At 61.6% G+C, this 24800-nt stretch overlaps 2 protein-coding genes across 6 annotated transcripts; one reads left to right on the forward strand and one right to left on the reverse strand.

The window, feature by feature from the left end:
• Positions 1-4741: 4741 nt before the first annotated feature.
• Positions 4742-9346, reverse strand: B3GALT6 (beta-1,3-galactosyltransferase 6; the record flags this gene model as incomplete). 2 transcript variants are annotated; one of them, XM_081056703.1, is made up of 2 exons in its annotated part: positions 4742-5953; positions 6589-9346. In XM_081056703.1, one exon carries the CDS (start codon positions 9344-9346, stop codon positions 8351-8353), a length of 996 nt encoding a protein of 331 aa, XP_080912829.1. In that variant the 3' UTR covers positions 4742-5953; positions 6589-8350. The 2 variants fall into 2 exon arrangements, with proteins under 2 accessions (XP_080912829.1, XP_080912828.1); XM_081056702.1 differs by having other exon boundaries at positions 4742-5783; positions 5825-9346.
• Positions 9347-9522: 176 nt separating this feature from the next.
• Positions 9523-23217, forward strand: SDF4 (stromal cell derived factor 4). Of its 4 annotated transcripts, none has more exons than XM_081056275.1 (7): positions 9523-9648; positions 13122-13456; positions 16163-16299; positions 16515-16628; positions 19767-19925; positions 20255-20430; positions 21442-23217. In XM_081056275.1, the coding sequence occupies exons 2-7, from the start codon at positions 13170-13172 to the stop codon at positions 21616-21618; spliced, it is 1050 nt and encodes a 349-aa protein (XP_080912401.1). In that variant the 5' UTR covers positions 9523-9648; positions 13122-13169; the 3' UTR covers positions 21619-23217. The 4 variants fall into 4 exon arrangements, with proteins under 4 accessions (XP_080912401.1, XP_080912400.1, XP_080912399.1 ...); XM_081056274.1 differs by having other exon boundaries at positions 9596-9765; positions 21442-22038; XM_081056273.1 differs by having other exon boundaries at positions 9598-9852; positions 21442-22038.
• Positions 23218-24800: the final 1583 nt, after the last annotated feature.

The raw sequence follows: 24800 nt of genomic DNA on the forward strand, positions 1-24800 counted from the left end.
GGGCCAGAATGGGGGCTCCCTGTTGTGAGCAAGAAGGAGGCCTGGTCCCACCTTCCATGGTTCCCTCTGAACTTGTGGGGTGGGACAAGCAGGGGTGAGGCTTGCAGGAGAGGTTGTGGTCGGGGTCCTTGGGCTAGCCAATGAGCCCATCATGCTAGATGGTCAGTCTGGCAGCCACAAAACTGCTGGACCCTGAGGTGGGGAAGTGCTGCTCCCCTGGGCCTCAAGCTGGACTCAAGGTGTTAGGTGGGGAACCCCGGGTGACAGGGCAAGGAATAGGGGTCCTCCCCCAAAGAGGGGCTTCCAGCATTATGTCTTGGGGCAGAGGCTTCTGGGGTCAGCAGGAGCCATCATCTCGTCCAAGGCTTCTGTCTTGCACAGAGCTCTGAGCCAGGCCTGGGCTGTGGCCGGGGAGCAGGGGACACTGTGTCTTGGGGCCTTTGCTCACTGACTGAGCTTGGCCAGTGCGCCTCGTGGGCTCTGAGCTCTGCGTGGCCTCAGGGCCCTGCCCAGGGTGAACAAGGTGCTGGATCTGCAGCCCCAGCTACCTAAGTGGACCCGGGAGCTGAGGCCTGCGCTTCCCGGGGTCTCCCACAGCCAGGCCCTGGAAGTGGGTGGGTCGAGGTGGTGAGAAGCATGTCGTGCCCATGCCTGTGCCTGCTGCCGCCATCAGCACGTCTGCCTGCCTGCATGTCTGACGGGTGGCCTGGTGTGGGCGGGGGCTCGGGGACAAAAGGCCTTTGTTCAGGAGGGTTGGGGTGCAGCCCCGCTCTCGGGCAGTGACTCACGGGTTCCTTGTGTGACAACATCAGTTTTGCAACAGCCGGTGTGTCACACACACTCATAGGTGGGGGTGAGGGCAGGAGGGACCCCCACCTGTGCCTGCGGCCCCTCCAAGCTGTCCTGTCAGAACCTAGGTGTGTGAGGGGGTGGCAGTGAGAACAGGAGTGAACAGGAAGGGGTGTCAGAGGGCCAAGCAAACCTCCATTTCTGAACTGAAGTGTCTGCAGAAGCAGATTCCCAGTTCCCTTCCCATATCCCTGAGGCCCTCACAGCAGCACACAGTGAGGCCAGACGCCAGGAGGCACTTCCAGGCCCACACTGTGGATGATGCCCAATCTCTCTGGGGCTAGTGAGCCAGGACTTGTGTGAGGCTTGAGCCTGGCTCCGGCTATCCACACCTCACTCCCTGTCAGAATCAGGTGGGCAGCTGTGGCAGGGGTGCCAGGGCCCCTCGGGCAGGGGCTGGACTGCCGAGACCCTCAGACGCCACTGGAGGGAGGGGCCAGGGCTTGGGTTTCCTTCTCCTCGGGTCACTGGGCTGGGTCAGGCCCCGGGTCAGTGGGAGGCCATGGAGATTCAGCCGCCTGCAGTCTTTAGAGGAAGAGCTGACAATGTCTGGGACCCCAGGGCCACTTTCTGAAGGCCCTGGCTTCTCTCCAGCCTCACACGTACCCAGCTCCATGCCAGCTGAGCCTTGCCCGGTGGATCCTGCTGGCCAGGGGCAGGAGCCCTGGGCCACGTGTAGGAAAAGAACAGCAACCTGTGCACCACCTGTGTACGTGGGTACAGGGGACTGTTTACCGAGTGGCCAGACCAGCAGCTGCCCCTTGCTGACACCCCTACCCCACTGTCCAGGCTGCCCACCAGCTACAGAACCCTCTTCCCAGGGCGGGGTAGCTTTTACCTGCAGGTTCAAGTGGACACCCCTCTGTAGAGAACCTTGACCCTCACCACTGTCCGGGGACCCCACGGCCACTCCGAGATGGCCCAGGTACAACCTCTAGTCTGCGCCCGGGGTAGGAGCCTCTTCACCCCCATCTTTAGTTTCTGCCCAGGCTGGGTCTTCAGGGTCAGCTTGGCCAAACCCTGCCCCTCCCTGAGGCTCTACTCTCCCCAGGACCCCACCAGTCGGGCACCTACTGATGCCACAGCTGTGCCCAGTCTTCTGGTGACTGGCTGGCTTCCGGAGCGGGTTCCCAAATCTCTGGGACCTCCCAGAACAGGTCCCCCTGGCCCGGGTCTGTGGGTCCCAGGGGGCCCTGCCCTTGCCTCACAGGAGCTGCTGATCTTTCCTGAGTCACTTGTTTGCCATGTGGATCGAGGGGATGGTCAGCGAGCGGGGAGTGCAGCTTCTGTGAGCAGCACAGCTCCCAGCTCCCCCACTGCGGCTGTGGGCCTCCTCTGTGACTCCCGCCAGAACAGGCCATGGGCAGAGCTCCAGCTACAGGCCGTGGGACGCCTGCCGAGGCCACGCTGTAGGTCTCGCTGGTCACTGTGGCTGGCCAGAAGACAGACGGGAGAGGCTGGCTCCCTATGGGCCTCCAGTGTGAGGGTCTGAAGCGAGGGCGATGGGCAGAGGCGGGGGGGCCACAGCACCAGCCACAGCCAGCGTGGAGGTCAGGAGAGGCTGGGAACTAACTGGGGGACAGTGGGGAGGGTGGGGGGCCTGGGTTGGCGAGCACTTCCCCAGGGAAGAGAACTGAGGGTGTGAGCACACCTTGGCCCCAAAGAAAGGGTGGTGGATGGCCACGGGGGCCAGGTGATGGGTGAAGGGACCTATTCCAGCTCCCAAGGCTGTGGGGAGGGTCCTCCCTGGGGACTGGGAGGTGAACCCCCACCAGGGGAGACCCAGGAGTGGAGGGTCTCAGGACAAGGAGACCCACAGGGCTTTGGTCTGACACCCTTTAAGAGCCAATGTTTGCTCCAAGGCTGGGCCTGGGGGACGGTCACATACAAGGGCCTTTCACCTGCTCTCTGGACTCACGTGGATGTCAGTCAACCCAGATTAGGGGGAAACAATTCAAGTGCCCGGACCCAGAGTGCAGGCACCAAGGAGCAAATGAGACATCACTCCGTTTTCACTGCCCTCCCCCAACCCTGCATGGTTCTCCACGATTCCTCTGGGGGCCCCGAGAGCAGGGGCACCTGGCCTGCTTTAGGCCTGTGGACAGCTGCCATGGGCAGCTCCTTGGGGCCCCGGACGGCTAATCAGCAGTCTTACAACGTGGAGAGGGTGCCCAGGCTGCCCCAACAGACCCGTTGGGTTCTGGGTGGTGTGCCCGGCAGATGGAGCCAGGCAGCCCAGGGACCAGCCTCTGAAGGCTGTGGGATGCCTGGGCATGTGGCCACGACAGGGCCGTGTCCTCCCAGCCGAGGCTGCACTGGTCTGTGCTGAGCCCTGGGAAGTGGAGACGTGGGCTCCAGCCAGCTGGGAGGCATAAAACAAGGAGCATGGGGACTGTGCTGGCGCTCTGGGGCTGCTGGAGCAAACTGGGCGCAGACAGGGTGCCTGAAAGCAGAAATTTGTTCTCGCCAGCTGTGGAGGCCAGAGGCTGACAGCTGTGCTCCCTCCAGGACTCTGGGTAGAACCCGCTCCCTCTCCCAGCTGCATGGCCTGCTGTCACATGGCTGTCACCTTTGCAGGCCTGTCTACTTTTCTTGTAAGGACACCAGGAATGTTGGAGTGGGGCCCACTCTAAGGCCCTCATCTTTCCTGAAGTGATGTCTGCAAAGGCCCTACTTCCAAATAAGGCCACATTCACGGGTACTGGGGGTCAGGTCTTGAACATACCTTTGGGGGACACTATTCAACCCAGGGCCATTGGAACCATGACGACAGCCAAGTGCAGGTCCCACCCAGGTGGGGGGCAGATGAAGACCTCAGTGAAGGGCTGAGGGGCTGAGACACAACTAGCGCTTTGCATCTTCAGGCTGCAACCAGGGCGACCAGGGCAGCCACCAGGCCCGTCCCGAGGGACCCAGGGCTGGCCCAGAGCTGAGCCTTGATGACGTCAGAACAGACCCAGCAGGCGGACAGGTGAGGGGCTCCTGGGGCCTTGCGATTTAGTCTGAATGGGCCTCCCGGAGGAGGTAACGTTCAAATGAACCAGGGACGGCGGATGCCTGAGCAGGGGACATGCAGGAGATGGCTGGCGGGAGCCTGGTGTGGAGAGCGGTGGAGGCTGCAGACAGGAGCAGGGGAGAGGGGCCAGGGGCTGCAGAGGTGACGAGGGGACAGGAGGAGGGCCGAGGGCAGTGGCTGCAGGCCCCTGGGCACGCTGCTCATTCTCCTGCTCCAAGCACCAGGCCAAGTGGGGAGCAGCAGCTTGGGGTCTACTTGGTCACCCCTCCCCAGACCCAGAGGGGTGCTGTGGGCACAGCGCAGTGCTCAGAGAGCCAGATCCCGGACTGCAGCTCAGACTGGACAGATTTTTGTCTCTGATTCTTTCTGTTTTTACCCTGTGCACATGGAGGCTGGGGACCGTCCTGCACCCCGAGCTTACTGACTAAACCTAATACATACAGCAACACTGTGGGGCAGAGCCCTGCCACCCTCAGGGTGACCAGGAGCCAGCTGTGTGCACAGGAACAAGGGGTGCAGGCCCTGGGAAGCCACCAATGCCGTGTGCAGGGCATGCCTTCTGGGGGCTCAGGCTTGAGCCTCAGTCCTTCCCAAACCACGCTTCATCTGGCAGGTGTGTCCTGGGCAAACCCCCACAGCGCACCCCCCAGCCCCCACCACCCTTTTCGGGTCTTGCCAAGTCTGCCACACCCGGTGAACCCAGGCTTTGGAGGTCTAGAGGGGCTAGGAAAAGTCTCGGGTGACAGGCAGCCAGCGGGGAGCAGCACCCGCCCTGTGGGCCCAGCTATGGGTGCTGCCTTCACTGGACCCCACGTCCCAATTGCAGGACCACGCGCTCCTAGTGCCTGGCCATCCTGGGGACACGGCCTTCCCAGTCTCTGGTTTATTAGAATTGGCAATGTGCTACATAGTCTGTTTCAATTTCGAGGTAATCGTGGACGCCCAGGCCACTGTGAGAAACGATGCAGGGCAGTCCCAGGTGCCCCTCACCATTCTGATGGTGGAGTTGGCAAAACCAAAGGGCAATGTCAACCAGGTCAACATTCAGAGACACTCGCCTCCCACCACAGCCCTGGCAGCACGAATCTGTCCCCATCTCCACCTTCCCATCCAAGTACTAACCAGGCCCGACCCTGCTTAGCTTCCGAGGTCAGACGAGTTCAGGGTGGTATGGCCGTAGACCCCATCTCCACCTTCATCATCCAAGAATATCGCAGAAACGGGAGCAGGCAGCACGTGACCTGTTCTTGCTCGGTCCGTTCGTGGCAGGTCCATCTTGGCTCTTGCAGGCATTGGAAGTTTCCCGGCTTTCTGGCTCTGGGCCCTGGGCCGCGGCACTCGGTCTCCTGTGCTACAGCTCCCTCCCCCCTTCGCGGGACAATGGACATCATTGGAGTGACAGTGCACAGCACTGGGCCGTTACCAGGTGTGACTGCCGGCTGGCGCACCATCCTGGGGCCCCCCTCCAGCTGCCGAGCTCCCTCGCCACCTCTCCTTGATGCCGGCAAGGGTGAGCAATGCTGACTGTTCAGAAGCGATGGAGTTTGGCCGGGAGAAGACTTAGTTGCCCTGTACCCTAAATTCCCCCCAAAAGTCTGGTTCGATAGTCTGACTTCTCCATCTACCAAGGGCCTGCTCTGTCCTGGGACCCCGGTCCACAGCACACACAGGTCCAGATGACATGGACTCCACTAGGACCACACATATGAGGGTGTCCATGGGTCACTTTACGAAGAGGTTGCCAGCCTTGAGCTCCAGCTGAATCCTGACATCACATCGACAGCGGTGTGGATGGGCATGGTCAGCCCCCTGGGCTGTGCTGGTTTGAAACAACCTGTTAATTTCCAGTTTTGCAAGTCAAATCTGGTTGAATACGTGGGTCAGCTGAATGTTACAGCTCAGGTCCCCCTAAAGACACCTGCCTGAACTTACAGATGTCCTAGCAGGCGTCTTGGACACTGGCTCTGTGCTTTCTGTGAGGTCCACGCTACGCAGCAGCGGGTGCTGCTGGGCAGGAACCCGTGACTTGAGTCTCAGCTGTACCACTGGCGGCATGGACCTCAGCAAGTCCTTCCGTTTCATCATTGCCTGAAAGATGGGAAGCGTGTACACACCACTGAACAGATGACCCAAGGTTCCAACAGGACAGCCCAGTTGACAATGGCTGTCAGAAATCGGGTTCTGCTGTTGTTAGCGTCCCACTGGGGGGCAGGGCCCCATTCTGCTCACCCCGGTGTCCCCAAACCTGGATCCTCATCCTGTGAATAAGGGGTACGCAGGGGCCATCAGTCCTGGCTCAAGGCGATTCATCAGAAGCTCACTCTCACCTTGTAATCAGAAGTGGGTGGAGCCTTGGGGCCTCTCTGGTCCAGACTCCACTTTCTGAAGGAGGCAGACTCACATTCAGGACACTAACTACACGACCCTCCAATCTGGCCTGAGACCCCAAGATCTGCACATCCTTCTCCCTTTAAATAAAAATAACCACAACCTGCTGCTACGGACTAATTGTGTCCCCACCAAATTCAGGCGGAAGCCCCAACCACCAGTGTGATGGTGTTAGGAGGTGGGGCTTTTGGGGGTGACTGGGGGAGATGAGGTCATGGGGGTGCCTCCACGGGGTTAGTGCCCCTAGAAGAGACACCAGAGAGCTTGCTCTGGTTCCCTCCTGGCCGTGAGAACGTGGCATCAGCACACCAGGGAGACACCTCACCAACACCTACCCTGCGGGCTCCCTGGTTTCAGACTCCAGCCTCCAGACCGAGAGAAACAACCGTCTGTTACGTCGTACTGTCGGTGGAACAGGCTATGGCGGATGGGCTGCCAGAGACACCTGCTCTTAAACCCGTGGCCTAAGAATGTAAAATGGTAATGAAGAGGTAAGGCAGAGATCTGTATTCCCATTCACAAGGCCCAAGGTGGACCGGAGACGGTGGCAGCCCGGCCGGGGACCTGGACAGAAACGCATGGCGGCCACACGCTGCCGGGCTGGGAAGGGCTCACGGATGCCCTGCAGCCCCTTCATTGAGCACAGCACCCCGTTCACACTTAACGGGAAAAAGGAAACCCCGTCTCCTGAGGCTACGCTGGAGCATGAGAGCCACTCATCTGCCGGGCGCGTCATATTCGTCCCCAGCACAAGAACACGCCGGCCGGCAAAGCCTGTTTTCTTAAGACAGGACTTGGGAAACCTCATCAGCGCTTCCAAGGGTTCAGATTCCTGGAACTTGGGCCCAGAGTCTAAGATAACAGATGCGTGCGTGAGAAGCACTTGCCCGTGAGGCCGCAAGGAAGCCTTAAAAGGAAAGTCTTTGCAGAAGGGAGACAATGGGACTGACTTATGTGTAAACTGAAAAGAAAAATGGACAGTTTTAAAATTCTTCCACGTTTAAACACACATGCAGCAACGGACGCACAACTCAAGCTGTAAAAACAGATTAATCCAGGAATTCCAAGTTCTGCGAGAAAGTCTCAAATAAGTTAAAAAATACCAAGACCCCACACACTCCCAGCTGAAACTCATCTACACAAATTTACAATGTTTATAAATAAATGACAGGCAGGCCCTGAATTACGTTTACCACGAATTCACTCTCGGGAGACACACACACCAAAATACCATGGAAGCTGGTTCACATAAAATGAAGTTCGCCCTCAGGCTTGCAGATGATAGACGACACCAACACGGGAGACACAGAGGAAGGAAAGCCAAGCGTAGAGCAGCAGCCGTTCTGATAGAAGCCGCTGGGTTGCAACACGCAGTGGGTTGTAACTGACAAGGGCCTGCGGCCCATTCACAGCAGGGCAGCTCCAGGGGCAATGACTTCCTAGACTGATGGCTAACACAGTGAATGTAGGACATGACACAGTCCCCACCCACAACAAGTTGCACTCTCTTTGGAGTCAGGTTCTGCAAGTGCCCATCAGCTCTGGCCTCTGGCTCCTGGTCCCTGCCTTGGGACAGGACAGCAAGAGGACAGGCTGGGGGTGGGGCTGCAAGGCCCTGCACCTCTGGCAGGTTCTGCTCGTTGTCACACCCCTAGCTGGGCACCTGTGCAGTCCAGGAAAATGCAGCTGAAATCCAGGGGCAGGACACATTTACCTGGATGTGATGCATCACCTTAGCAAGCCCCATGGTCTGCCAGTCCAAGAACGCAATGTTCTTGGGCGACATGGTGTGTAATATGGCCCAGATGGGAGCTGGGACCTACTTGTCCACTGCCACCTGGCATCGGGCCAAAAGCCCCACCAGTCACTGTATAAACTAGATTCCTCCCGAGGGCTGGACAACTGGCCCGAGCTATCAGCTTCCCCAGTGTAAGACCAGTGGGGGCTCCAGAAAGACTCGCTGCAACTGCCACGTCCTGAGGCGTCTATCTTGGGGTCTCCTTTAGCACCAACGCTCCGCGGGGCAGCTGCAGCTGGGCTGGGAAGCCCACATCCCTGGCGCGCCCGTTACCCCAGGTGTGGCAGCGGCGGCAGCGCTCAGGGGACGCCCTCCTTCCTCTGACAGCACTGCGAGGGCGGCGCGGACCAGTCGTAGATGTAGGAGAGGCGCAGCTGCACCTCCTGCTTGCACAGGCGGCCTTCACGCGTCAGCGTCTGGTGCTTCTCCAGCATGTCCTCCAGGCTTTGCTTGTGCGTCACGAGGTACTGGTTGCTGCAGCCGCGGGACTTGTACTCGGTGTCGAAGCGCGGGTCGTGCTCGCGCTGCACGTCCACGGGCGCCAGCCAGGCGCCCAGCGACACGTCCTCGCTGTGCCACGCGCGCAGGTACTCGCGGCTGAGGCGCAGGTAGTGCACCAGGTCCGCCGACAGCACGTAGCCGCCGCCCAGCGCGTAGGGCAGGTAGTAGTCGCACAGCTGCCAGGCGGCCTCGCGCCAGCGGCCCCCGGGCTTGACGCGGCCGCGGCCCGAGAAGAAGCCCCAGTAGAGGCGGCGGCGGCGCGCGGGGTCGCGGGCGCGCAGATCCGCCAGCAGAGCGTCCAGCCGTGCGAAAGAGTCGTCGTCCGCCTTGAGCACGAAGTCGAAGTCCACGTGCTCGTCGAGCCAGGCCAGCATGGCCAGCACCTTGGCAGTGAGGTTCTCGTAAGCGTCGCGCAGCGCGGGCAGCAGGAGCAGGTCCCCGTGCCGCGCCTGCTCGCGCTCCAGGGCGCGCCGCTCCTCGGCGCCCAGGCCCCCCGTGCCCACCGCGAAGCGCGCCCACACGTCGCCCGGGCCTCCGCGTCGCGCCGCCGACAGCCACGTGCCGCGGACCACGCTGCGCCGCTCGGCCGCCCGCGGCGCGCTGGCCACCAGCACGGCCAGGAAGGCGGCAGCGCGCGGGGGCCCAGCGGGCGGGGGCCCGGGGCCGCGGCCGGGCAGCGGGCGGTGGCCGTCGGCCGTGCAGCGCGCCAGGTAGAGCAGCGCGGCGCCGCACAGCGCCAGACCGCCCAGTCCCAGCGCCGTCCGGTGCCGCCACGCACGCCGCGGCAGCTTCATGGCGCGCAGGCCGACCCGCGAGCGCACGGACGCCCAGACGTCCACCGGCCGCGAAGCTGCGGGCCGGCCAGGGCAGCCCGTCACGTGGCCCCGCGCGCCCTTCTCATTGGTCGCCCCGGGACGGCGCGCGGCCGCTTCCGCCCGCAGGGAAGATGGCGGCGCCGGCGTCTCCGCGCGGAGGTCGCGCCCGCCCGCCCCACCCCCCCGAGGCCCGCCTCTTCCCGGAAGAAAGATGGCCGCGTCCTAGCCGAGGTCGGTCGGAAGCGTCACAGCGCACGACCGCGCTCGGCGGATACCGTGCGGTGAGTGAGGGCCCGTGCGGGGCGTGCGGCGGGGTCGCGGAAGCGGACGGGGCTCCAGGGCAGCCTGCAGCGCTCGCTCGGGCCATGGACCCCGCTGGTGTGGCCCGCGGACGTCGGGTAAACGGCCCGAGGGGCGCGCGGTCACGGGAGACGGTGGAGCCCGCGTTCACCGCGGGGAGACGTCACCGTCCTCGTCTGCGGAAGGTGCGCCGGGCCCCGACTGGTGGGATGTGGGGAAGGCTCGCCGCGGCTCCGGCCCCGGCCCCGGCCCCGGCGGTACCCGCACCGGCAGCGCGACCGCAGCCGCACCAGCTTCCAGGACGAGCGTCTGCGTTTCGGGCGACCGGAGCTCGTCTCCCGGGGACGGGCGCGCAGGGACGGCCCGGGGCCAGGGTTCGCACGGCAGCCGGAATCCCGGGTGGCGGCCAGGCCGCGCGGCCGCGGCCCCGGGCCCCACGCTCGTGGGGCTGCGCTCCCACCGCAGGCGGAGGGCGAGGAGGTGCGCGGGGGCCCGGCCTTGGCGGCCGCTTTGGCCCCAGACGACGCCCGTGAACGGAGGGCGACGCCGCTGCCCGGCGCCTGAGCGGCCGTTTGGGGTGACTCTGTGCAGAGCACGTGGAAGTCCCATTCCGTCAAGATGCGTCGCCTCGACGGTTGGCTTTGTCGTTTCACGGAGCAAGTACCGTCCGTGCGAACACGACGTGTGTCCTCGCGGCTGCCGTCGGGGGGCAGGGCCCGCACAGCCCTTCCTGGCCAAGAGCTGGGGGTCCGCACCGGGCTTCCACCCGGTGGGAGAGGAGCACCGCCCGCCTTGAGGGGGGAGCCGGGCTGAGGACGCAGGGCGTCCGTCTGTCAGTCCGGGCCCTTCCCCTGTGCCTGCCCGACCCCCCTGGACCCCCCTGGACCCCGGAACCCCGCGGAACCCTAGCCCCACTGGCATCGCGCTCACTTCTCCCCCACCCCTCTCCGCAGAGCTGCTCGCGGGGGGCACCCCTCTCTGGGTGCTTCCCACTCCGCGATAGGTTTTGAGTCACTTGTCCTTCAGTGTTGAGTGTGTGCTTTTGCGGGAGGCTGGCATTGCCAGGAACACGGATTGTGGTGCAGCACAGCCTCTGTATTTACTCACTCAGGCTCCCCGAGTGCCTACTGTGTGCGGGTCGTGTGTGTGTTAGGTGCTGGGACCCTGAGGCTGAGAAACATACAGTCTGTGCCCTTGGTGGGTGACAACGAGGAGTTGCAGTAAATGTGGCTCAGGGGACAGTCCCAATAGCACAGCAGAGCAGGTGGTGGGCTCTAGTGGGTGTGAGGAGGACACGGGCACCCACAGACCTGCAAGGAGGGATGTACGGTCCTCCTGTAAGAGTGGCTCCTGCACAGGGACGTAACCATCGAGGGAACAAGACCTTGTTGAAGGGCCCAATGGCGCTTGGACCCAGGAGTCAGCCTGTCGGGCTCAGTCAGGAGCAGGTGGGGTGGGAAGGAGGCATCAAAGAGGCAAGTCAAAAAAATCAAAGAGGGGAGCAGCTGGCCTGTCCCCTGCGCCCTTAGGCTGTGGAGTGGTGACAGTCTTTGCCTGATGGACTGCACCATGGTTGCTGAAGCCCTCATGCTCCAGCTTGGCCGCAGAGGGCACCCAGGCCTGGGGTGGGTGTGCCCAGGGCCACCATCCCCGGGAGCCAGGTGCCGGTGGGCTCCTGTCTGCTGCTCCTCCCTGTAAAGACCGCCAGAGGAGGTGGGGGCCTCAGCTGCACCTGGAAGGACCAGCTGGTGTTTGCTGGTGGACAGACTGAGAGGAACAGGTCAAGGGGCAGGAAGGAGCTGGAGTTCCCGTTGGGGTATGTGAAATGTGAAGGTGTGTGTGTGGGGAGTTGGGAGGCAGCCGGGCGCTATTCCCAGCTCAGAGGGGAGGGAGACGAGCCCTGGAGAAGGAGCCCAGGTGGAAGGGCTGCTGTGGACGAAGGCTGGGATGGCTGAGTGCCGCATGTGAGCTCCTCTGAGCCGTGGGCTCCCTTCCCTGGTGATGTTGACGGAAGGGTGGTTGGGGGGACAGAGCCAGGAGTGCAGTTTCCAGGCTCTCGGCCTCACGTGGAAAGGTGCTGGCTCAGGTAGTAAATGGCCATCAACTGTGATTGGATGGCCGTCAGCTGTGGCTAGTTGGCCATCAGCTGTAACCAGTGAGCCATTGGCCACTAATATAACTGCTGTTGCTATGCTAGCAGCAAATGGGGGCTGGCGAGAAGATGGTGGCTGGGCTGGCAAGTGCAGATTGCAGCTAGCACGGTGGATTGCAGCTAGCAAGTGACGTTGGGTTGGCAGAGAGAAGTGGACGGCAGGTTGCGGATAGTGTGGCTCCTGCTTCCTGTGTCTCCAACCCAGCCGCCATCGAGAATATAGTGCTGTGACTCCACTATCTAAGGCTCCGTGGGTGTTCCTTTTTGGCCTCACCATGTCCTGCGTTCTTATGCGGGGAGTGGGAGCTGAGACCCTGCAGGCTGCCCAGCACGACAGTGGCCTTGTTCCTTTGCTGCCAGTCCCTGACGACAGACTTCCTGGGTGCTCTGGCCTTCTTGGTGTTCCTGCGTGAACGTGAGCAAGGATGTGTGTGTGCACTTGCACATGTGTGGTTGTGTGTGCACATGTACCTTATGTGTGTGGTGCACATGTATGTGCGTGTGTATGTGTGTGCATGTATGTACCTGTGTGTACTGCTTGTGCTTCTGTGTGTCCACGTATTTGTGTGTTTATAGATTTGTGTGCATGTGCTTGTACTTGTGGGTGCACCCATGTGCACACGTGTATGTGTGCGCGCGTGTGTGTGCATGTGTTTGCATGTGCTGTGTCTCTGCGTGTGTGTATGAACATGCACAGGTGTCATCCAGATATGAAGGGGGGAAGGGCTGGTGTCCTGCCGGATAGGTCTGGGTATTTGCTGGCACCAGGCTCAGGCCTCACAAAGCGTTGGGGTGGGGAATGGGGGCTTTCTCTTTCATAGGGGGAAACTGAGACCCGGGAGGTCAGGTGGCTTAGCCAAGGTTACTGAACCCACAAGAGCTGAGTTGGGATCTGGGGAGTGGGCTGCCAGGACTTGGCTCAGCCTCAGTGCCGGGAGGAATGGAGACAGACGGTGCTGGGCAGGCTGCTGTAGACATTGAGAAGGGGCGGGTTTGTCCGAGTAGGAGGGATGGGAGCTGGAGACGCAGTAACACTGAAAAGGGCACTAATGCCGTGGCTCGCGTGGGTCCTGGAAACCGAGGACTCTGTTCTATGTCACAGAGTAAATGTGTCTGTAGGGAAGTGTTGGCTGGGCTCCGTCCAGCAGTGGCTCAGTGTCCTCTCGTGACCATTGACTGCTTGTCTGGCAGCCTCGGGCTGTTGGCCTGCAGCTAGGCTGGGGACACGACCTCCTGCAGTGTCGTGGCAGCAGGCGGTCTCTGAAGGCACCCCCGCCTCACCAGCCTCTCCCCTTTCCCCAGCTCCCGGCCACACTTGCAGGCCATCCCGCGATCTGGACCCAGCTGGCCATGGCGTCCAGGCAGGCTCCGTGCTGCCTCTGGCTCCTGGGGGTCATTCTTCTGATGGACGCATCTGCCCGGCCTGCCAACCACTCATCTGCCCGGGAGAGAGCAGGCCTCAGGGAGGAGAACGAGATCCTGCCCCCAGACCACCTGAACGGGGTGAAGCTGGAGATGGATGGGCACCTCAACAAGGGCTTCCACCAGGAGGTCTTCCTGGGGAAGGACACGGACGGCTTCGAGGAGGACGCAGAGCCTCGGAAGAGCAGGCGGAAGCTCATGGTCATCTTCTCCAAGTAGGCGCCGGTGGGCTGTGGGGGGGTGCGGGCGCCCGCCGTCTGCTGCCTTGTTGGCATCGCACAGTGTGGGGGGGGGCTGACAAGGGGCTCACTCACTGACATTCTTGGAGGAAGGTGCTGTGACACGTGCTCTTGGCTGGAGGTGTGTGGGGGTCAGGCTGAGGGAGATGCAGCATGAGCAGCACCCTGGGTCAGGAGGGGTCAGAGGGCCAGATAGTGGGGCTGCCGGGCCATCCCCAGAACCTTCTGGCTGGATGGCTGTAGGATGGCCTGGGGCAGCACCGCCTGCACTGCGTGGGGCTGTGGTGGCGTGCTGGCCTCATGCCTGTGTCATAATATCAGTTAGATGAGACCTGGCAGGAAGCAGTGACCAAAGGTGTTGGGAAGGCTTCATGTCACGCCAGACGCACGGAGCCGACTGGGGCGCCAGGAGCAGGGGCGGGACTCGAGCTCCGAAGGAGGAAGGAGCAAGGGGCCGAGTCAGGAGCAGAGGCCATCGGCAGCCCCACGTCCTTGCCTGCGTCGGGCATGCAGACAGGCTTGGAGTAAACTCTCCCCGACAGGGTCCCGGGTGCTTTTCTGCTTTTTTGACAGGCCCATGATCTGACATTCAGGGTCAGTCCTGCCCGGGTTGGAATGGGGTGGGGTCATGATGCCATGGGGTTCACTCCACACGTGGAGCCAGAAATGCGACAGATGGAATGGGTGCAGCAGCGAGGCCCGGACCTGTGGGGGCCTCACCTGGATTCACACCGAGGGGGCCCTGAGGACCCGGCCTGCAGATGTCTGTACACCTGGGGGCCGGGCTCCATGCCCCACCGACCCCACCTCTGCACGCGCTCACAGGCCTTGCTGACCCGGGAGCCTGCTGGCCGAGTGCACGCTGCACAGAGCCGTCGCCATCCAGGCCGAGAGTGCTCAGAGCGGGCAGTGATGGGGCCGCCGTTGCAGCTGCTCTGGGGGCAGGGATTGGGGGTCAGAGGCCCAGGTCAGCTCACCTGGAAATGTACAAAACCAGACCACGAAGGCTGTGACGGCCCGAGGGGAGGTGCCCACGGCCAGCCTGCGGCTTCTCGGCTGTCTCTGCGCTCGGCTGTGTGTCGTCACAGCCTTGCTGTACATCCATGTCTGACAGGCTTGCGGTCAGGGAGCCCCTGACTCATGCTCTCCTCTCCGCGCAGTGGTGCCTTCTTGCTGCACAGCCTCCACAGGCGCTGCTGTCGGCCTGGTGCACGTGGGGTCCTGGCTGCACCGCCTCACTTGTCCCCCACCCGGCAGAGAGGCCCTGGCGGCCTCAGGACCTGGTTTAGGACAAATGAAAGTGGTGTTGTCATGGTGTTTCCTAAGGAAGCTTCCTTTTTTGGAATGGAGCTGTGTTCATAGAAAAGCTGCAAAGACAGCCGCTCTCCCTAACAGCGACAGCCGCATCCCATGGCACACGTGCAATAGCAGTGTGACGTTACTGCCACCCACACCCAGACTTCAGGTTTCCCACCTTTCCCGTGCCCTCTTTCTGCCCTGGGACCCCATCCAGGGTCGCACGCCGTGTTACTGTCACGTGTCCCTCATCCCCCGGGGTGTGACGGTGTCTCAGGTGCCCCTGTCTTTCGTGGCCTTGACTCTTTGCAGGGGACTGCTCAGGCATTGCGTGCAGTGCCGTCATTGGGGACTTGTCTGTGCTCGGGTTACACTGAGGTGGTAGCTTTTGGGAAGAGCACCCAGAAGTGAGGCCGCCCTCTCGTCACATCCTGTGAGGGTTCCCAAGTTCGCTTGACGTCACAGGATGGGCACCTGGACCACCTGGTTCACGTGCTGTCCCCGGGGTCTCCTCTGTACAGCTGCTCCTGGCCTGTCCCTCCTTCTTCTTGGGCAGGCAGTCACTGAGGCAGCCCCCCGGGGGCCCACTGTCCCAGGGGGATTCTGTTGGGGGGTGTCTCTCCCCACATGGTGACTGCTGATTGCCGCCGTTCATCCGTGTGGATCTGGGAGTGTGGGAGACTCGGGTCGTGACCAGCACGGCGTCCCCTTGCTCCAGCCTTGGCCGTCAGGAAGACTGTGCGTTTGGCTGCTGTGTCCTTGTGATGTGCCTCCCCCCGCCCCCCATTTGTCGAGTGCTCCAGCTTCCTCTGTGCCGCTCCCATTTCTCCCAGAAGCCCTGTTTCTTCTACTGGAGAAGGACATTTAGAGCCTAGGACCCGGGACTGGGTGTGTGCACTGCTGCCAGTGTCACCGCTGTAGTCCTCTCAGTGGACAGAGCTGGGGGCCTTGTGCGTGGCACACGTGTGCCAGCCTGTATACATTTGTGCAGCAGCCGGTGCACACACACATGAGCCTTGCTAACCCGTGTAGATGTGCGACACACACATGCACCTCCGCCGTTCTCTATCTGCCATCTGTGCGTACACAGGCAGACATGGCCTCACTCTGGTGTCCTACCTCTAGGCCTGTTACGGGGATGCCCTGGGCCCGTGTCCCCGGAGTTGGGTTGGTGCTTCCGTCCCTTGTGCACCAGGTGCGGAGGGCCCGTTCACCTTCCCGTGGAGACACTGTGTAGCGAGCGGGCCAACCGCCCACGTGCCCTGACCACCCGCCAGCCCCTCCAGGGAGCATGTCCCCATCAGGCACGATGGTTTGTGGGCAGCTGCACGACTGCCTGGGCGTCTGGCCGGGGCCCGCCTCACTCGCCCGCCCGCCCGCCTGCAGGGTGGATGTGAACGCCGACCGGAGGATCAGCCCCAAGGAGATGCAGCACTGGATCATGCAGAAGACGGCCGAGCACTTCCAGGAGGCTGTGGAGGAGAGCAGGGCACACTTCCGCGCCGTGGACCCCGATGGCGACGGTACGGCCCCTGGCCTGACTGAGGGCCCCCGGCCCTCGCTGGTGCTGCCGCCTCGCGGGCCCGTGGCCCTGGCGGCCCGTTTGGAGCTGCCCTGTGGCCTGCTCTGCAGCTCCCCGGAGCACAGGGGTTTCACGGACACGTTACGGAAGGAGGTGAAATACCTTTTCACAGACGTTCACTAATAAGCACCCTCAAACGCTGATCTGCTTTTTCAGGCCGCGTGTCCTGGGATGAGTACAAGGTGATGTTTTTGGCAAGCAAAGGCCACAGTGAGAGGGGACTTGCTGAGAAGATGCGGAATAACGAGGAGCTGAAGGTCGACGAGGAGAGTGAGTGCGCAGGTTGCTGGGGCCAGCAGGGCTGTGCCAGGTGGCTCGTGTGCTGTGCGGCAGAAGTGGGAGGCGTGGGCGTGGCCTCACAGGCAGAGCCCCCCCGGGTCCTCCAGTCCGATGCCGCCTCACTCGGGTAGGTGGGTGGGTAGGAGGTGCCCTCAAGTGGACTTGAGTCTGGGGAGGAGGCGGCCGGAGGTGCCAGGAGCTATGGGCCTGGAAGACAGCCAAACCCAGCGGGTCGGTGGGGTTGGTGGGGCACCCGGCTGGGGGCTAGGCTGGAGGACAGACACCCTCCCCGCAGCCTCTGAAGGCTCACCTGGCGCCGGTAGGTGCCGTGGTGCCACGAGTGTCGGCCAGGTTCTCCACTGTCACGGCACACACGTGCCCTTCATGGGTCACTGGCCATCCACCGCTCGCTGGGAACTCATGTGTGGAAAACACTGTAGGGCCCTTGTCTCCTTTCTTCACTGGCTGGGCGTCATCCCCGCCGCTGTCCCATAGCGCCCAGCGTGTCATCTCTCGTGTAGGAGATTCTGTGCGGCCTCTGTGCCGGTGACGCAGTCCCTGTTTGTGCTGTGCCACGTGGCCGTTGGTGGAGGGTGTTACGCCTCTGGCGGCGTCCTCTGTCGCCCTCCGTCTGCTCTGTGAAGCGCATTGTTTTCTGGCCCACAGGGCTCAGTGCTGTTTCCTAGGGGCCTGCGGGCGCTGCCCTATCCGACTTCACGATGGCAGCTGTGCCTTCTTTCAGTTTGCGTCTGCTCTTTGGGTTTGGAATCCAGGCCTCACTTGTCCTTGCTCGTGTGTCGGAAAGTGACTGACATTTGGATATTAACCTCCTGCCCTGCAGCCTTGCTCTGAGTGTTCAGCAGTTCCTGCAGTTTTTTGTCAATTCTTTTGGATTTTCTACGCAGGCAACCATGACGCCTGCGTCAAAGACAGCTCATTTCATCCCTCGCCACCCCTACCTCTGTTTCCGCTTCCTGTCTTAGCGCCTTAGCTAGCACTTCCAGTGTGGCGCAGAGCAGGGGGAGGGGGCACCCTGCCTTGTGCAGACCTGAGGGTGAAGATTCGCATCTCTCCCCATCAGGCATGATGGTTTGTTCTTTATCAAGCTGAGGATGTTCCCCTCTTTCCCCGGTTTGCTGAGAGTTTTGGTCATGAGTGGGTGTTGGGTGGTGTCAGGTGCTTTTTCTGCATCTAGTGATCAGACTGTGGATTCTTGTGCAGCCTGTTGACATGATTGTTGGGGGATCTCACTGACTGTTTCCAGAGCCGGCCCCGCCGTGTGCCTGGGACCAGCCCCACTTGGTCGTGGTGTGTGACTGTTACACACTGTTGGCTTCAACGTGCTAATATTGTGTCAATCTCTGCATCTCGTCCTCACAAGAGAGATCGGTGTCCAGTTTTCTTGTGATGACTTCGTCTGGTTTTGGTGTCAGGGCGAAGCTGGCCTCACACAATCAGTTAGAAAGCGTCCCCTCTGCCCAGGTCCTCTGGGAGACTTCTGAGAATTGGTGGTGGAGTCACCAGGGAACCCACCTTTATTCTTGGTTTCTCCAAAACGTTTGTTTTTAATGGACCGTAGAGTGTAGTTCTATTTGGTGAGCCCATCTGAATGTTTTCAGTAATAGGTGAGTTAAGCCCATTTACATTTCTGTTTCTTTTTTTTCCCTCCCATTTTTCCCCCCTCCTTTGTTGATGTGGGATTTAGGGCCTAACCTTCCCTTTTCTTAGTGTCACCTTTAAATGTGGTCCCGTGTGGTGACCTGACAGCTTCCCAGCGTCCCATGGGGTGGCCCATTCAGACTGTCATGTTGAACTTAGCAGTGTCAGCCCTTCCTGGACGGTGTGAAGGCTCCTGCACATGCTGTGACTCTGGCTGACCCTCTCCAGTTCCTACGACGCCAGGCAGAGCTCCAGCTGGGTCCTCTTCAAGCCTCATGCATCAGACGTTACTGTTTTCTTTCTACAGTGGTGTTTGCCTTGTTGTGCTTGTTTCCGTTTGTGTTTCCACCATCTGTCCTGCTGTAGAGGGTGTCCCCTGAAGGCATCTAGGGGGTCCTGGGGCCTCTGTCCTTTTGCCAACCTTGGCACTTAGGCGCTGGCCTCTGGGTCTTGGGCAGCGGGCCCCTGCCTGCTTTCAGAGCCGGTCTGTCTCTGGCGCCCTTTCCCTGGGCTGTGTCTGGGGGGGTCGAGATGTGTAATGCCTGGACCTAGAGCCTCCTCACTTTGGGACTCAGGAGGTGAGTGCAGGTTCCGCACTCCAGCTGGAGGCTCCCCAGGCGCCTTCTTGGCGTGGCCCTTGGCTCTTATTCCCGCACCCCTGCAGGTTTGACCAGACCTTTGTTCCCTTTTCAGTCTGGAGTCAGAGTGAGGAGCAGCTTTCAGGGCTCTGGGGGGCCCTGAGAGGTGGGCTCGGCGTCACTTGGCTTCCTGGGGTTGCCATCACAATGCACCGCAGACGGTGAGGGGCTCTCCTCAGTCAGGGACCATTTCTCTCGGGACTCGGAGTGGGGTCCATCCCAGGTGTCCCTCCAGCTTCTGGTGCTGCCGGTGTCCCTGCTCGTGGCTACGTCACTCCAGCCTCTGACCTTATGTGTCCTCTTATACAAGGGCACCTGCCATTGGCTGAAAGCCCACCTGCCCCAGGTCATTTCATCTTAGGTTTTTAACTAATTACAGCTGCAAAGACCTTTCTTCCAAATCAGGTCCATTCACAGGCTCCAGGTCCCTGCAAGTGGGGGTGGGGCAGGCGGGGAACAACCAGCCGCTCCCAGTTTGCCAGCAGGACTGCTGTCCACCAGCAGGCAGTAATTCAAGGCGACAGGCCTGTGGAATGCAGCCGTGTCTCTGGGTGGGACCCTGCTGTGACCCAGTGAGGCCTGGGCGTCCCTGTCCCCTGCTGGTGTTGGGACCTGGGATGCGGCCGGCAGCTTCCTGCAGGTGACTGCTTTGTTGCCCGGGATGGTCACTGACCCCATGGGAGGGGCGTCTGCATCATCCACCCTCCTGGGAGCAGAGCTCTCCTCGGAGGGGCAGGGCCCATGGCCTCTCACTCTGCAGTGCCCGAGTACCCCTGCATTCAGGTAGCATGTCTTGGAACTTTCTGGATGCCCACAGGTGTGCCTCTCTCAGCACAGGAAGTCCTGGAGAACCTTAAAGACCGCTGGTACCAGGCGGACAACCCCCCCTCGGACCTGCTGCTGACTGAGGATGAGTTCCTGTCGTTCCTGCACCCGGAGCACAGCCGTGGCATGCTCAAGTTCATGGTGAAGGAGATCGTCCGGGACCTGGGTGAGTCCAGTCCCGGACGGGGTGGTGGGGTTTGCTCTCCGCATCCAACTGACCCTCTTGGCGGGAGGTCAGCATGGGCTGGTTCTGGGCTGGGGGCCTCAGGAGGCTGTGTGGACACTTGACAAGGGATTGTCAGTCCTTGCCTGGCGCAGCCTGGCCTCAGCCAGATTCCCGGCAGGTCCTGTGAGGTGCAGCTGTTCAGGTTCAGACTAAAATTTCACCAAATGAAACCCTGGTTACAAAACCTGCTTGGTTGACTCTTCTCCCCAGGGTCCCTGGGGGTCCCATGCCCACTCAAGGTGTGAGCGCCCACCCTGCTTGTCCCCCAGACCAGGATGGCGACAAGCAGCTCTCACTGCCCGAGTTCATCTCTTTGCCCGTGGGCACCGTGGAGAACCAGCAGGGCCAGGATGTCGATGACAACTGGGTGAGAGACCGCAAGAAGGAGTTTGAGGAGCTGATTGATGCCAACCATGATGGCATCGTGACCATGGCCGAGCTGGAGGTGCGTGTGGGGAGGTGCGGAGGGCTGTGGGAGTACGGGGTGCGCGGACGGACATGGGAGGGCTGGGGGGGTGTGGGGGTGCCCCTGTGGATGGCCCGGCGCCCTGAAGCCTCCATTTGGGCCTATGACAAGACGCTGCCATGGGAAGGGGAGTCGCCTGAAAGGTAATCCCAAGCCAGGAAGGCAGAGTTGGTCTGGCTGTGGCTGGTCATGTGGTCACCAGGACCGGGAGCTGGCCTAAGACGATGTAAATGCCGGCATCGTGGCCACGGGCTCCCTGGGAGGGCCCAGCCAGCCAGCCTGCGCTTGGACAGATTTGAGGCAGGAAAGCCAGGAACCCAGCGAGGTTGGGGTGCCTGGCTCTGAGAAGCCACTGCCCGTTGGGCAGTCTGAGCTAGACACTCGCCAAAGGGTGAGGGTGTGGGGTGGAATCCACATCTTCCTCTGGCGTTTCCACTGTCGTGTGTAGGTGACTGTGGAACATGTGTTTTCCTGTTTTGGATGAGTCATTTCATTTTACATGAGAATTGCCTGATCCCTGCTGATAGCTGATGGGAATGTCTGGGTCAGGGATCCCTGTGTGCCATGGTCCCGGAGGCCGAGTCCGGCTGTGTCCATGTCCGAGTCTGTGACTTGCTGGACGCCAGCTGCGGGCCCTGCAGGCCCTCCTTCTCCCTGCCCTACCCCTGTGCCCACTGAGGTGATGCCCACATGGCCCTGAGTCACGCACTGCCAGCCCGGCACCCGCCTTCCAGTACATTCCAGAACGTGCCCACATCCCTGTCCTGCAGCTTTGGTGGTGCCAGCCACGGGTGGGGAGGGTGGGGAGGGGGGCGGCAAGGCAGCGCTGCCCTTGGCGGGCTATGGCGGTAAAGCCCAGTTGCGTCCCTGAGGCCGCGTTACCACGTGGGGACTGAATCCAGGTAGTGAGGACACGTGTGGCTGAGGGCCCAGCAATGCCGCGGGGGCGGGGCGGGCAGCGGCGGGTGCTGAGCGGGCGGCGCCTTGCAGGACTACATGGACCCCATGAACGAGTACAACGCCCTCAACGAGGCCAAGCAGATGATCGCCATCGCCGACGAGAACCAGAACCAGCACCTGGAGCCCGAGGAGGTGCTCAAGTACAGCGAGTTCTTCACGGGCAGCAAACTCATGGACTACGCCCGCAACGTGCACGAGGAGTTCTGAGCCCGCCACCCGCCGCCCTCCGTGCGGATGGAAGCGGTGCCTGCGCGCGCCCCTCTGCGGGGCCGCGCCGCTCTGCGGCGGGCGTGTTTCCTCGCGGGGCCCAGCATGTGCAGGAATCCCGCGTCAGCACTGCGTCTGGCTTCTGAGAACCCAGAGCCGCTCTGCGGAAGGCACTGACCACATCGGGCCGCAGGCTTGCCTCCACCGTGGGAAACAGCACAGCTCCCGCCCTGCCCTTGAAGCTGAGGGTTGAGAGTGGTGGCCGTGCTTGGCTGGGAGCCAGGGGCAGCGGGGCGCCTGCTCCAGGTGGGGGGTCTTTCAGAGCCACCCGTCAGTGTTCAGTCTCAGAAAACGCACATACTTGTGACAAGATCTATGTTAACTCACTTTAAAATATAGTTGCCTCTTTCTCCCAGCTTCAGGTTTTTTTTTGTTGTTTTTTTTTTGGTGAAAAAAAAGGTAATTTGGAACGTTTGTGGCCATGTGGCTTCCCCTTGAAGCTTTTTGAGGTGGGTGATTCGGTTACAGCACGGGGTTTGGAGCTCAGCATCTGCCAGGATAGTGGCAGCGTGGGGGTCAGGCAGGGTCCTGGGGGAAGGGGCCTCCCACAGGGCGGAGCAGGAGGGAGGACTAGGCCCCAGATTTAAAGTTAGGAGCCTGGAACCCAGGCCAGGCGGCAATGGGAGTTTCAGGTGGAGAAGGAGGAACACCTGAGGACACGCCCTGGGCCACTTGTTAGGGCCGGGGCCAGGAGGGACAGTGTTGTCTGCTGTAGGGCGAGGTTGTCCTGCACCAGCTGCAGCCCCATCACCCTGCTGTCCTGGGCCCTTCCTGGGGGTCAGCTGTTCCCATTGCTTTGGCCGGTGTGTGGGGACTGAGGGGATCACGCTGTGAGGGTTTAAATGACTGAAGGCCCGTGACACTGGGCTCGCCCAGCTGCCTGCCTCCCAGGCCCTCTCCACCTGTTGGTCGCTCTGAACCCTGAGCTGTGGCATGGGGTAAATCAGTGGACAGCTCACGTGGCCAGTGGGTCTACTTGGGCCTTTGAAGTTCCTGATGGGGTGGGGGGCTCTGGCTGGGTGGCGGAGGGGCCACCCTGAGCTGCCCACATAACCAGCCCTTCCCACAGGGACCCACTTCTGAGCAGTGTGGGGTGGGGTCGCCACACAGGAATGGGTGCCGTGACACCTGGGATGCTTTCCACATAAACGAGCAGATTGTTTCCGGAACTGAGACGGCAATGTGTGGGGAGAGGTCAGGCCATGGTGGGCCGGGCCCTTGTAGCTGGGTTGGCGGTGAGCAGGTATGAGCTCGGACAGCTGTGGGCTGAGCCCCTGGCCTGGTGGGACCCAGCACATGGGGCTGGGCGTGTGGTGACGTGCAGTTGTCTGTGCCCCCTGGGTCACCTGTGAGCAGATGCCTGAGACTGGGGCAGCCATGTGGGGCCTCAAGCAGCAGAGACCAGCACCTCCAGATGGCAGGTGGCCCCCAGTGGGGGGCACGCCCAGAGTGGAGTGCTGTCCACTGGACCCCGAGTTACCACAACCCCAGTAGCTACAGTTTATTTGGCAAAAATAAAAAAAAAAATGTTTCACTGTCAGTGCGAGACGCGACCTGTGCACACACTGGGCTGCCGGGCGGCCCTGATGCCTTCCCGTGTGGACCCTCTCATGGCGGAGACTCGGAGGGCTGACTCCGCTGTGGCCCCTGCCAGTGGGGAGCCCAGGTGGAATTTCCCGAAGCTGGGCTGGGGACTGGTGTTCTTACCTGCCCTTCTCAGGAGGAGGGGACTTTCCAACCTGTGGGAGGTTCCTGGGCCTGAAACTTAAGTTAGCTGTTGAATAGGTAACTAAACGCTGCAGGCGAGACTGAGAAGGTACAAAACAACCCAGTGATGCCTCCTCTGCCTCTGGCAGCCAGCGATACCAGAGGTGTGTGCTGCGTGTGCACACGTGTGCATGTGTGTGCCTGTGCTCTTTGCCCTTTACATACCGTAGTCGTCCTGGCACACAGGCCCCCCTGACCTGTCCTGGGACTGCCCAGGTCCACATCTGAGGACACCGAGTGCTCCCAGGCCCCAGGGGTTGGGGGTGGGGAGAGCCTGATGCCATTCAGAGTCATGGGAGGCGGGCTTGGCCCGACCACCACAGGGGCGCAGCCCTCCTGTTGGCCCTGCCTGGCCAGGAGGTTCTGAGCAGGTGCTGATGATTTGTCCTCTCAGGACACCCCCCCCACCAAACATGCTCTCAGGAGCAGCCCACACACGTGCCAGCACATGGGGCCAGTGGAAGACACACGGACACAGGCCCACGTGCTCCCCAGCCATGCCACCCCCAGGAATGGTGCCCCGTGAGACACCATGGGTGGGCAGCTTAGGTGATGGACGTTGACTGTGCCCAGTCCTGGGGCTGGATGTCAGAGATCCAGGAAGGGCAGGGCTGGTTTCTCAAGGCCTCTGCCCTTGGCGTGCCAACTGTGCCCTCTGCCCTTGTCCTCGCTTGGCTTTCCCTCTGTGTGCTGGGGGGGTCGTTCCTTCTGACAAGGACGCCAGCCCTGTGGGATCAGGCCCCACCCTCATGACCTCAACTAACCTTCATCACCTGCAAATACACTCTGGGCTTCAACATGAGAATGTGGGGGCACACTTTAGCCCCTGAGGCCTGCACGTGCCCTCACAGCTGCTGGCCGCTGCACTGGTCCGAGCTGCTTCTCGGCTGGTGATCACGGGCTGGTGATCACGCTGTGCAGCCTGGGGCACTGCCACCTCTCCCCCTGCAGCTGATGCCGGGACAAGGTGCAGACTGGGAGGGGCCTGGCTCCTGGCCCAGTGTGCTGCCTCGGTTTACCCCTGTGCTCTGTGCGCCTTTTGCTGAGGGGTGAGAATGGCATGAATGTGGCCCCTCCACTTCACCTAAGGGGTCTGCCCTGTGCAGGGAGAGTGGTGCCCAGAAGGAGCAAGCCGTGTGGAGGGGTCCCCAGACCATCCTGTCCAGGCCTCTCAGCTGTCAGGGGGACACCACCTCCCGTTGAGACAGGTGTGTAGGGTGGGTGTAGACCAGATGGCTGGGAGACTTGGCGTGATCCTGCCGGAGTGAGTGTGTTCGGTCTGTTTGTGAGAAGACTAAGCCAGACATCTGTGGGTGTGGAGGAGGGGCCCCCCCCGCCCTTCCTCCCCAGCCCTT

This window comes from Rhinolophus hipposideros (assembly GCF_964194185.1).
Source record: "Rhinolophus hipposideros genome assembly, chromosome: 8".
Classification (NCBI taxonomy): domain Eukaryota; kingdom Metazoa; phylum Chordata; class Mammalia; order Chiroptera; family Rhinolophidae; genus Rhinolophus; species Rhinolophus hipposideros.